The sequence below is a fragment of the Sphaerodactylus townsendi genome, linkage group LG03, assembly GCF_021028975.2.
Source record: "Sphaerodactylus townsendi isolate TG3544 linkage group LG03, MPM_Stown_v2.3, whole genome shotgun sequence".
NCBI classification, from domain to species: Eukaryota; Metazoa; Chordata; class Lepidosauria; order Squamata; family Sphaerodactylidae; genus Sphaerodactylus; species Sphaerodactylus townsendi.
In genome coordinates this window covers 110,945,052-110,958,925 of record NC_059427.1, presented here as the reverse complement: position 1 = coordinate 110,958,925, position 13,874 = coordinate 110,945,052, and the positions used below count along the sequence as shown (strand labels likewise).

At 42.9% G+C, this 13,874-nt stretch overlaps 1 protein-coding gene across 1 annotated transcript in view; it reads right to left on the bottom strand.

The window, feature by feature from the left end:
- Nucleotides 1–6,923: 6,923 nt before the first annotated feature.
- Nucleotides 6,924–13,874, bottom strand: part of LOC125427840 (dynein axonemal heavy chain 9-like) — a 58,805-nt gene continuing 51,854 nt past the window's right edge. Inside the window, exons 23-26 of the mRNA XM_048487395.1 lie at nt 12,221–12,373; nt 9,198–9,323; nt 7,325–7,564; nt 6,924–7,151 (exon numbers count right to left, since the gene is read on the bottom strand). Of these exons, the coding sequence (XP_048343352.1) occupies nt 6,924–7,151; nt 7,325–7,564; nt 9,198–9,323; nt 12,221–12,373 (747 nt within the window). The remainder of the gene's footprint in view (nt 7,152–7,324; nt 7,565–9,197; nt 9,324–12,220; nt 12,374–13,874) is intronic.

The window sequence follows — 13,874 nt, the reverse complement described above, 5'->3', positions numbered from 1 at the left end:
CAGCCCCTGCCAGCGTAGCCAATTGGCCATGCTGGCAGGGGCTGATGGGAATTGTATTCCATAACATCTGGAGTGCCAAAGGTTCGCCACCACTGTCCTAGAATGATGAGCTTCCAGGTGCTGGCAGCACAAGATGGGGAAGGTGACAGGCACCCATTGCTTCCCTACCTTACGCCACTCAGGAGGATGGAGAGATCCAGCAGACTCACCTTCCCTCTGGCAATGCAAGATAGGTACAAGGCCAACCATCACTTCCTCAGCCCACACCTCTCTACCCCTTCTGAAAAGAAGGCATGCAGTGCTGACAGCTCTCTACCACAAACAAACTGAGAAGGTGACAGACCTGCTACTGTAGCAATTAGTCTTGAGCCAGGTCTGTCATCTCCTAAAATGGGGGCAACAACTCTTTCTGCCCTCAAAATTGCAGCATCTACCTATGAAGATGTTAGAATGGTGACAAGCGGGGGGGGGGGGGGCAGACAGAAATAAAGATTGCACATGGCCTGACATAGTTGCAGCAAACTGCATCCCAATGATTCTACTAGCACCTCAAGGACTTGGGTGAAAAAACAGCCTTAAAATAGACTGGCATGCTAGTGCTTGGTACACATACCAAGGGGTCCCCTACCCCAGTCCTAAAAAATCTCTGAAATGTGAGATAACCAGAAAGTGGAAGTATGGTCGAACATTCATATTCATTACTACTACACTCAAAAAAGTCAACCTATGATAGCTTTGCCGTGTCGAAAATTATCTTGTGAATACTGCTTCAACATGCGCCACACTTGAAGACCTCTAAAAAGGAGATGGCTTACTATAAGGTCTCTATTTCTGCTTCCATGCTTACTGACCAAACTGGTACCTAGATTCTACAGCATGCAGATTCACCTTCACAACTTCCCTGCATTCCAAAAACAAATTGAACAAAAGATGTGTTCGCACCAGTAATCACAACAGAAAGCAAGGCAGAGGTAGTAATTAGTCATGCATTTTAAATACAGTGAATGTTACCAAAAACTCTAGTAAAAGCTCCAACATGCGCATATTTCAAAAAAATCTTCACTGCTGTAATGGAATGACTCTGCCCATTCAGTGTAATTAGGCTATGGATGATAGTTCTCACCAATATAACAGTTCTCTGCACCCTAGGTGTTATACTGTACAAATCCACCATTCATTATAGCATTTCTGCCTACAGAAAGCAAAACTATTCTAAGGAATCCTTCCCCACTCCCCCATCTATCAATCACAGAAACATACTGGAGTTAAAGAATGATTATGTTCATAATGTGGCTGGTTTACACATTTCCAAATTATAAAATCATAATTAGAACTATAACTAGCAACTCCAAGTAATCCTCTTTCCCTAGTATCGTGCAGTACATGGTGGAGTGGACCACACCCCTGAGGTACATCTCCCCCTGTCCTTATTATTGAATATATCATAGCACCTGTTACTTACCTGTACAGCCACCACTGATAGAACCTCAACAGAGATTCTGTTGAACTCATCAAAACAGCCCCAAGCACCAGTCTGAGAAAGACCTTTGTAAATGTTCCCACAAGACTGCAACGGAAAAAAATGATAGTGAAATGATGCTCAGAATTTGTTTCAGTAAAACAGGCATCATTTATTTCTGGTTTCATAAACAATTTGGGGAGCATTTCAGGCACTAGTAAAACTGTAAGGGGACCACAGGCATAAGAAAAATGAAAGCAAACATAATGCTATTTAATGTGTTGTCAAAGGATTTAACGGCCAGATTCAACTGATTGTTGTGGGTTTTCTGGGCTGTGTGACCGTGGTCTGGTAGATCTTGTTCCTAACGTGTATCACAGAGGGAAATCTGTTACAGTGACACAGTGTGTAACAGACTTCTCTAGGATACACCTCTGAAGATGCCAGCCATAGATGCAGGTGAAACGTTAGGAACAAGATCTACCAGACCACGGTCACACAGCCCAGAAAACCCACAATAATTTACTTTGTTCATTTTCATCATATATGCACAACACTCTTGTTTTAAGATAATTGGTGCTGTTCTACCGGCATTCCGGTTTCTTGTGCCAGCTCTGAGCCAAAACAAATGAATGAAGAATGCTACAGTTGTTCTCTTTCATCAAATGAGAAGAGATGAACAACCATCTAGAATGAAACTGTAGCACTGATTTCTAAACAATGGGAATGGGTTCAGAAGAAAATCATAAGAGACTTGTAGGAAAGCTACTTGTATGTACTGACTCCAGTTCTGCAAAAAAAAAAAAAAAGGCAGTTTCATCTCCTGATCCAGGTTCTCCTGATCCATCTCCTGATCCTGAATGTTGTTCACCGCCCAGAGCCCCCAGGGGATGGGGCGGTTTATAAATCGAAACAATAAATAAATAAATAAATAAATAAATAAATAAATAAATAAATAAATAAATAAATAAATAAATAAATAAAAAATAAATAAATAAATAAATAGTTATCATGAACAGCAGCCCACACTGTCCCAGAGATCGTTCATGCTTCTGTGGGTACAGCCCATTGATTTCAGTGCAGCTAGTGCTGAAAAACTTCCCAAAGAGAGTATGGAAAAGAAAATGACCTAGAAAGGCATCAGAAGAAAACAGTTAACATCGCCGACACAGAAACAAAACAGGAAATGTATCACATATGAAGCAGCCCTTAGGTAAGTTAACTTCATTTCCCCCATATGTATCTGTCCAGTCACATATTCATTCTGAAGAGTTTCTGTGCCACTACCTTATAATCCATTTGCTCTGAACAGTTGAACACATAAACCATGATGCCCAGAGCTCGGCCCAGATCCTTGGTGGTCTCAGTCTTTCCAGTTCCAGCTGGCCCTGCAGGAGCCCCACTCATAGTCAGGTGCAGAGACTGAGTGAGAGTAATATAGCATCTTCCATGTACCAAGAGGGAGAATAGGGAAAAGTAAATATTAGCGGAATGAAGAAGAAGAAAAAGAGCTTGGATTTATACCCCACCTTTCTCTCCTGTGAGGAGACTCAAGGTGGCTTACAAGCTCCTTTCCCTTCCTTTCCCCACCACAGACACCTTGTGAGGCAGGTGGGGCTGAGAGAGTTCAGAGAGAATCGTGACTAGCCCAAAGTCACCCAGCAGGAATGTAGGAGCGCGGAAACACATCTGGTTCACCAGATAAGCCTCTGCCTCTCAGGTGGAGGAGTGAAGAATCAAACCCGGTTCTCCAGATTAAAATCCACCTGCTCTTAACCACAATACCATGCTGACTCTCAAACTCTGCACAAACTCTGGTTCAAACCCAGTGATCAGGTTAAATGACAAGAACATAAGAACATAAGAACTAGCCTGCTGGATCAGACCAGAGTCCATCTAGTCCAGCATTCTGCTACTCGCAGTGGCCCACCAGGTGCCTTTGGGAGCTCACATGCAGGATGTGAAAGCAATGGCCTTCTGCTGCTGCTGCTCCTGAGCACCTGGTCTGCTAAGGCATTAGCAATCTGAGATCAAGGAGGATCAAGATTGGTAGCCATAGATTGACTTCTCCTCCATAAATTTGTCCAAGCCCTTTTTAAAGCTATCCAGGTTAGTGGCCATCACCACCTCCTGTGGCAGCATATTCCAAACAATCTCAATCACACGCCAAGTGAAGAAGTGTTTCCTTTTATTAGTCCTGTAATTCTTCCCCCCCCAGCATTTTCAAATGAATGCCCCCTGGTTCTAGTATTAGAGAAAGAGAGAAAAATTTCTCTCTGTCAACATTTTCTACCCCATGCATAATTTTATAGACTTCCCAATCATATCCCCTCAGACGCTCTTCCTCTCTCCAAACTAAAAGAGTCCCAAACGCTGCAGCTCTCTCCTCATAAGGAAGGTGCTCCAACTCTTCTCAATCATCCTCGTTGCGGTTCTTTCTTCTGCACTTTCTCTTTTTCTATCTCTTCGAGCATATCCTTTTTTTGAGATGTGCCACCAGAACTGAACAACAACACAGTACTCCAAGTGCTAAGGTCGCACCACTGCTTTATATAAGGGCATGACAATCTTTGCAGTTTTATTCTCAATTCCTTTCCCACTATCCCCAGCATAGAGTTTTGCTCTTTTTTTTCACCGCTTTTCGCCATGCATTGAGTTGGGACATTCCCATGGAACTATCACAACTAAGACGCCTCAAATCCCTCTTCCCCTCCTTCTGGTCTGTAGACTGATAAAGTGACTGGACCCCTGTAGCTGCAGTATGTGAAGTTTGGATTTTTTTGCCCCTATGCATGCATCACTTTACATTTCGCTACATTGAACTGCATTTGCCACTTTCTGAGCCCACTCACCTAATTTTATCAAGGTCCGCTTTGGAGCTCTTTTCAAGAATCCTTTTGTGGTTCTTACCAAATTCTACATAATTTGGTATCATCTGCAAACTTGGCTACCACTACTAGGCCCACTCCCTACTTCCAGTGTCATTTATGAATAAGTTAAAGAGCACTTGGTCCCAAACGGATCCTTTTGGGACACCTTTACAATTCCTACATCTCTCCACACATTGTGAGAACTTCCTCCCATTTATACTCCACCTCTTTGTTTCCTGTTCCTCAACCAGTTTTAATCCATAGGAGAACTCCTCTTATTCCTTTTCATTAAGCTGAGTTTTCTCAACAGTCTCTTGGGTGAAAGGAACTTTTTTGTCAAAGTTTTGGGAAATCCAAGTAGACAATGTCCACTGGTTCCCCTTATCCACATGTCTGTTTTTTTTACACCCTCTCAAAGAACTCCTCTAGTAAGTTTGTGTTAAGACAGGACTTGCCTCTACAAAGCCATGCTGACTCTTCCTCAGCAGGTCTCTTGCTTTTCTGCTACATGCTTTAATAATTTTATCTTTTTAATGATAGATTCTTACTAATTTACTTCAGGAACAGATGTCAAACTGACTGGCCTTGTAATTTCCCGGGTCCCCCCCCTAGACCTCTTTCTTAAAGATTGGTGTGGACATTGGCCATCTTCCAGTCTCTTCAGGGATGGAGCCTGGATTTCTTGTGTGGGATAAGTTGCATATTAATGTGAGAACATCAGCAATTTCATGCTTTGAGCTCTTTAAGAAACCTCTTTGGATGAATGCAATCTGGGCCAGGGATTTGGTAGCATTTAGTTTTATCAATGGGCTGCCCAGAACTTCTTCCTTGTCTACCACTCAACTTCGCTAGTTCCTCTGATTCACTCTCCTAAGAAGCTTGGTTCAACTGTGCAGGAATTTTCCTCACCTCCTCTTGGGTGAAGCTATTACAGATGCAAAGCAATTCATTCAGCTTCTCTGCAATCTCCCTGTCATCTTTAGCACACCTTTTGTTCCTTCATCATCTAAATCTGGACTCTACCGCTTCCCTCTAGCTGGCTTCCCTGCTTTTTGATGTACTTGAAGAACTGTTTGTTGCTAAGGTCTTTGATGTTCGCAGCCATGCTGCCTCATAATCCTTTTTTTTGCCTCCCCTACAGCTAAACTTGCTTCCTCTTTTGCCACCATTTGTGTTCTCTCTGGTATCTCTTTCATCAGTTAAGTTGGACTCTCCATTTTCTAAAAGACATCTTTTTTTTCCTGCACATAATTACTCTCTAACCTCTCCTTTGCTGCCAACCATGCTTTCTTTTGGATCATGCTGCCTTTCCTAACCTGCGGAACACATTCCAGCTTCGAGCTTTTTAAGACTGTGTTTTTTTAAATAACCCTCCAAGCACCCTTTGGACATTTTGACTCTCTTGATTTTCCCTTTCAGCTTCCTGCGCACTATCCCCCTCATCTTTGAGAAATTTCCCTTTCTGAAGGCAAATGTAACTACATTAGTAGTTGTCACTTGTTCGCATGCAGAGATACTGAATCGGACAGCATTGTGGTCGCTGTTCCGCATCGGCTCAACAACACTGACTTCCTTCGGCATCTCAGGTCCTGGGTCCGCTATAGAATTAGATCTAGGATCACATCTCCCCTGGTTGGTTCTACAACCATCTGCTCTAAGCCACAGTCATTTAGCATATCCAGGAATGTTCTCTCCTTACTATGACCTGAACATGCATTTTTCCAGTTTATGTGGGATTTTGATTGTCCACCAGTGACTCATAAAAAATTTTGGACTGAAAATAATGTGCAGGTTCCATGTTGATCAGGGATACTGAGAGAAGACACTTGTGATGCTGAGACTTGAGCTGCTTCCTTTACAGACTCAGTGGGACACAGAAGCTATCCACCGTCAACTCACAAAGTTATCCATAAAGATGATCTTCACTAACAAACTTCAGAAGCAGCTTGATTGCACTGTGAAGAAGTTCCATTGGTGATCTCTTTAACAGAGACAAGCTTCACTATAATCACTACAAAACACATGTGGTATGACAGCTTCCCTACAAAATTGTCAGGCTGGCATATCTCGTCCTCCTGCCTTTACCAGACAATGCATTTGAGCCAGAGTACAATGGTATCTGAACTGAACTCTCTCCCTACTGAAGCTGAAATATGATCAAGCTTTGGTGAATTATATATCAGAAAGGCTATGCTCCTGCAAAAAGGAATCCCCTCCCCCTCCCTCCCCGCCCTTGCATGCCACCACTCACTCACTCCTCCCCTCACTCCCTTTCCCTTGTATGGCACTTCTCCCTCTCCTTCCCCTCCCTCCCCTTCACTTGCATGCCACCCCTCACCCTCCTTCCCCTCCCTATCCCTCCACTAGGGTTGGTGGCCATTTCCAGATGCCAGGTCCCCTCCCCCTCCCTCCCCTCCCTTGCATGCCACCCCTCACTCCCTTCCTCCCCTCCCTCCCTCCCCTTTCCTTGAATGCTACCCCTCCCCCTCCCTCCCTCCCTCCACTAGGGTGGGTGGGCTATGTCCAGATTCCGGGGCCCCTCCCTCCCCTCCCTTGCATGCAGGATTCTGCATCAACCAGACAAGTAAAGTTCCTTATATGTTGACCTCCTCTCTAACCACCCTCAAATACACATCTTTGTGAAGCCTTTTAGGCACGCACCTGTCTGTCAGAGGAGTGATGACCAGGCGTGGTGTGTTTCCAAGATATTCATAGGAATATAGGAACTGTGCATCACAAATGTTCGCATAACAGTGTTTCTCTTCATCTGCCCACCTGTGCCGGAGTTGTGACAGCCAAAGGAATACTTGTGCATTGTCCACCTTCAAAAGAACAGCACAAAAATTAATGTATCACCCAGAAAAGAGGTTCCCCTTGAAAGCCTTCCCATAATCAGAGACTGTAATTTTTCAAACTCTCTTCTCAAAGGAGACCACAATTAACATGAGAGAAACAGTCCACGGGGTGTGCTGTTGTTTAATTTAATGTAACCAACCTTCTGTGCAATCATTTTGGCCACCACATCTCGCGCATGCACATCAATGGTACAGATAGTCATGATCTTCTGCCTGTCACCCTTTGAGAGCTGTCCAATGAGCATAGTGATGAGGGTATTTAGCTGGGTCACTTGCTTCTTGTAATACTCTTTCATGGCATTCTCATAACCTTCTTCCAACCGGGCAAAGGCAATCCCAACCTCTGTGGTCCACCAAATCTGGGTACTGGTGAGAGCAACCTTGGCAAGGTTAAAAAACAAACACTCAGCATCCTTTGCAAAGTCAGCAACAACTAATGGTTTTCTGAGTCCCGACAGATCATGTGAAGAATGGTTCCTCTAAATACAAAGTTATAACTCAGGGAAGGAGTCTGAGCAGGAGACTCGACACCCTCCAGTTCCTGCTGGTGGAATAGGCCACACGGATTTTGCCCACTCACATAATGCATTACTTAGGTGCTGACATAACATACACGTTCTACCCTAGCTGGAAAGCATTACCACCAAATATGCTCAAAGATATTTCAGGAGCTTTTCCTGACTCATGGTAGGGTAGCCAATCGCTTTCTACTGAGACTGAGATAAGAAGTTTATGTCAGTGAAATGGGCAAATGTTCCTAAGAAATGACAAATACCCAACTGAAAAGCATCATGAGGAAAGTCAAAATATAAATTGGAATTACCCCAATGAAAAAAGAAGCCACAAAGATCACGCCTGCCACAGGGTTATGGTCACAAAAGATCAAACAGTCTAGGCATAAAATAAAACGGAGGATTTAAACATTGCTGATGCCAACAACATCTTCCATTGCCACCTGTGTCAGGTAATCTATGAGAAGCCATAAAAAATGTGCACAAGTAGCACAAGATTCAGAGTTATTGCCACTTAAATGTCAAGGAACAGAAAAGGGAGGTTAACAAATACTGCTTTGTGAAATAAATTATCAGGAGAGTTTAGTTATTTATGAGTAAAAATACCCAAGAAGGCCAAAGCTATAGAGCTATGCAAATGTGTTAAAAAATGAAATATTTTCCATACGTCATACAAACTGAAAAAGAACCACCCAGATTGTTCCTGTTTCAGAAATTTAAATCAAAGTTACCATTCCAGACTGGGAAAAAACCCTAAGCTCACTATATATTAAATAAAGAAAAGCCATTCCCCAAATCTCTAACAAAGTAAAACAAAACAAAAACCATCTGAGCTATAAAACCATCTGATAATCTTTATGCACTGGCAACCTGATTCTCACAGCACTGACTTGGTTCAAGATCTATTAAAATGCAGCCAATACTTGAAGGAAAGAAACTGTGAAATTTTGTTAAACTTTGCTGTGCTCCCATTCTTCTAATATACAGTTCTGAATTTCTTCAGTGCATATGCCAAAGTTCTGAGAGACACATTTTCACGTAGCAGTTAGCCCCACTACAAAATTAAAGAACATATACTATAAAAATTGAGATACTAAAATTCTGTTAAGGCAACCAGAATCCTGTTAAGGCAACCCACTACAAAATTAAAGAACATATACTATAAAAATTGAGATACTAAAATTCTGTTAAGGCAACCAGAAGTTTCTTAAGTGTGGTGTATTTATTGTATATATTACAATGGTTTAGTATATATTTACAATAGTTAGTCCTTGCTCACTATTTTTATTTATGTTAGAATTGTAGACTGTAGATGTGCTCCCTTGTCCTGAAACTAGTGGCTCCCACCACTGAATCTGCATGCTAATGAATGGAATCTGTTTTGAACACAACAGTAGAGGATAGTCAAGACTTTGTCATACTACTACCATTATGACTACTTCACCCCAAACTCAGTAGATCATCAGCAGAAGAGGAAATAAGGCACTATTTCAAGAGATACCTGTGCAGGATAGTCGAAAAGCCATTGTTCCCTTGCCTTTTCCTCATAAGCCATCACTGCCTCTGTCATCTCATGCCTCACAGTGGCCCTCATGTGGTCCAGCACACGATTCAGCCAGCTCTCCACCTGCAGGAGAAGAAGAATCCAGATATTTGCAATCTACAGTGCTCTCCCTGGAACTGGTTCCTTCTGCCTCCCTAAAACTACAATAGGATTTTGCTGCCTATAGCCACTAAGACAGTATCCAGGCAGTAACCAATGGTATTGGCCCAGTTGTAATGCAGCCTTATCGCTCTGCTGTCTTTTTTTTTTCTGCTGGATTTGTATACTTATGGGAGGCCTTTCATTCCATGATATATCCATGGAGATTATCTCCATAACTAACCACAAAGTTAGCTCAACAACCAACAAGCAACCAGCACAATTAAGAGACAATTTACATGATCAGCTGCAACATGATAGATCTGATGCTGGACTATACCCCCTCACTCTTCAGGAGAGATATGAGAATGTACATTACATTAAAACAAAACTCCCTATACAATCAACATGACAATGTCAAACTACTGTTGTTGTTAATTCAATGTTATCTGGCTCTTCCCAATGGAGTTGGGCTCAGAGCAGCTAACATGGGTAAAACAACATACAAGTCAATATGATAGAAAACTATAAAACTAAGATGAACAATGTCTAAATATTTAAAAGTACTTAAAGATGGACCTTTCCCATTTTCACTTATTAAAAGTTGGCCAAAGAGCAACAGAAACCAGATGTAAAAAACAGCAGTGGAAACCACATATTAAAAACATAACAGGGAATAACCGTCCCCTGCTATTTATTTACCTACAAAATTTATACTCTGCTTTTCTGCCCTCATCAGTGCCACCGAGGAGGATATCAGATTAAAAAAAAATAATAAAAACATGTCTCAAAAGCCATTTTTTAAAAAGCTATGTTAACGTTCCATGTATAAGGAAGATTTAAATATTCAACTCATTGCCTTTAGACTATCTGTGATGTGAAGAGGTACAATCCAGCAAAAGATCCATCCGTTACCTCAGAAATCAAGACAAACAAATGCTTGCATATGAAAGACACAAAGGTGATATCCTCACTGGCGATTAATCCTGGGATAGTCACCTAAAATATCCAGGTTCCGTCGAGATCTCATCACAGCTGAACTGCAAAACATAGATCAGTCCCATTTCTGGTGTTCCCCTCACCCTTATCATGGGATTTTCCTGGACCTGCTTGTATATGCACCTTTTTGAAAAAACACTCCAATGGGAGCTAATAGAAGATGGAGCTACACATTTGAGGATCCATAACTTTGCCCCCCCCCCCCCCCCCCATGAACCAAACTTCATCAAACCTGGGTAGTATCATCAGGAGGGTCTCCTAAAGATACTCTGAAATTTTGGTGCTGCTAGCTTAACAATTGCACCCCTGACAGCAGGCATCCCCCCGCCACAAGGGGCAGGCCTAGTTCTTCCCCAGTTTTTCTGCATACTTCCCAAATCCTGCATTGGTAAAATCTTTCAAGGAAGATCATGCTCAGAGTAACTTGGAATTCATGGGCATGGGAAGGTGCAGATGTGTGCAGTTTCCTGCCCAGATCCATCACCATGACCTCCCCGCTCCCCCCCCCCCTTCCTACCTCTTCCCACCATTAGGCTTTTTGCTGTCTTTGTTTTTGGTAGTAGCTATATTATGACAGCAGAAAGCCCATTGTGGCAAGAGAATGTGGTAGGCAGAAGGGGAAAGCCTGGAGAAAAATCCCTGTGCAGAGACTCCATTACTGATGCAAAAGCAATGATAGCAAAATGGGGAATCATTCCTTGGCACAAGCAATCTATATATATAAAAAGCTAAGTGTTTTTGTTGATGATAGTATACCTCAGTAACTGCTGGGCCAATTCCTCTGAAAATTCCCAGCCACTACAGTCAGCCAGGCGAAAGTGTTTTTAGATGTTCACATACATGAAATTTCACACCTGGCCCAGGTAAAACGCCTTTTTCCTGGCGCTCCATGGTGAAGGACATGCAGCTGCCTGTGTGTAACTGTCACCCTTAGAATGTTCGGGCTGCTTAGAATGTTCGCTCAGATGGCCAGATATGAGCAGTGGAAACAGTACATAGGAAGTAACTTGAGTGGAAGTGAAACACATATACACGAGGACGAGGGAAGGGAGGGGGAGGGAGGGGTGGCATGCAAGGGAAGAGAGGGAGGGAGAGGAAAGGGACAGAAGGGGAGGCATGCAAGGGAGGGGAGGCAGGGGGCCCAGCATCTTGATATGACCCACCACCCTAGCGGAGGGAAAGGGAAGGGAGGGAGGGGGAGGGGTGGCATGCAAGGGAAGAGAAGTGAGGGAGGGAAGAGAAGGAGGGGCGACATTCAAGGGACGGGAGGGAGGGGCAAGGCACCCTAGATTCCCTGAATATTACGGTTACAGTAAAGAAAACCAGGCACGCATTACTCAGGAGTAAGCGCGGTACAGCAACCATGACATACTTTGAAGGGCTGTGTTGCACCCCTCAGAGGGTTTCCTCAGAAGCGAAACCCATTGCCACCAACCAAACTTACTCCCAGGTAAAGGATCATGACCAGCCAGCCTAGATGTGTGGGAGGGGTGCCTTTCCATTCCCCGCCCCCAGGAATGCGGGCACACACATCACTGACATCGCACAGTATCAGGCTGCATGTTTGCATGACCACGTACTGCTGGACTCTGCAACTGATTTGCTGCTACTGTTCCTTTCCCATTTCACCACAATAAGCCACAGCCACGCGTGGCCAGGCCCCGCTGGTCTAAGATAAAATGGAATTTTCACTTTTGGTTTAATCCTACAATCATAGAGAAAGATACTTCACTGCCAAAATGTTCTTTTACTAGTGTCAGCCACATGTATCTGTGCCAGGAGCCAACCTTTCTACTGTTGTTCACAGGAAATATTCCCATTTTTTAATATACAGCTGTAGTTCTCATTTGCAGAAGCAAACTGGATTTCTGATGTTACCTTACCTGGCCACTGCAGTCACATGGCTCACTGAAACTAACGTACTCTTCCTCTTTGCTGTACATCCCTAAGCTCAGCTTGGTTGGCTGTTGATCAGAATCCATCTGGAATTTCATTTTGGCCATATTGTCAAAGAGTTTTGCAAGATGGCGCTGGACCTGCAAAAATGAATTAGGCCTGAGCAACAGGAAGTCAGAGTAAATACCACTTTCTCATATTAATTTTTGGAAGAAGGGTTGTGATACCACAGGAGAGCACCAGCACCAACAATGTTGTACCATAGTACCAGAGTAAAAGACAAAGGCAGTTTATGTTTAAAGTCCATTGTTTTCGGTTTGTGCTTTTACAGAGAACTAAATTCTGTGAGATGGCCAGGAGCCATAACTGGCATTCAGAAGCAGCTTTCTGCAGTCCTGAGAAAAACTCCTTTTATGTGCAAAACATCCTTCCTTCTATTTGATAAACTGTATATAAAGCATTCCAATTCCCCACCAATGGGCCCCCGAAAGCCTTCAATTGCACTTAAATCATTGCAAGTTCAATATTGGACCCACTAAGATAAAATTGTTATGTATTTAATCCTCCTCCTGGAATTGGCCAACAGAGCTCAGAGACAACAATGAAAAGGCCATGGGTTTATCCACATTTGATTCTACCTGACATTTATTTTGATTTTATTGCAGATCACTTTAAATAGGAGTTATAGATACAGCTCAAAGAATTCCATCATATGAGGGAACCTTTCAAAGCAATATTTTTCTGTGTTCCTTATGTCTTCCCCTGTGTTTCACACATTGATCAAATGCAAAGATCTGAGCCCAATAAAGAGCTAAGAAACATCGGCACTGGAGGAAACCACTTTTTCTATATGTAAACACAAATTATTACATAAAACTCGCATTTGTCTAATGGCCAAAAATCATGGGGATCACCTGGTATCAGAACAGGAGTGGTCCTATCAATAGGAGTATGTAGCCTCCTACGCTACAGAAAAATACAAAAGTCTATAAGATGGTTATATTTCACTCCATTCCCCATTTGTCAGCCAGCACAAAGCAGTTCTGACAAGTATCAAATGGTCTTGCTGAACAAATACCTTAGACAGACATTACATGGCAGATAGCTCACAAAATCAGATTCCAGTTCACTCTGTACAACCTATTATAGTGGTTAAGATGGTGGACTCTAATCTGGTAAACTAGGTTTGTTTATCCCACTCCTACACATGAAACTTGTTCGATGACCTTGGATCAGTCACAGTTCTCACAGAACTCTCTCAGCTCCACCAACCTCACAAGGTGCCTGCTGTAGGGAGGGAAAGGGAGGGCAATTGTAAGCTGCTTTGAGATTCCTTAAAGGTTGAGAAAAGCAGGGTATAAAACCAAACTTTTCTTCTATGCATTTTGCAGCAGGTGTGTGTGTGCGTGAATCAACATATGGAAGACAAAGAACACCCTGAGGACACCAAGCTACATGAATATCTTGGGATCCCAAGTGAAAAATGAAAACTTCCACCCTATTTTAAGAAAATTAATTCTGGATTCCCCCGTCTCAAGTGACTGAACTGTGAAGATGGAGGCAGAGTTCACACTGAGAAGCAGCCAGATCTAATCTACCCTGTTCACTCTGGCAGCCACCAACTGTGGCAGAAAGACTAGA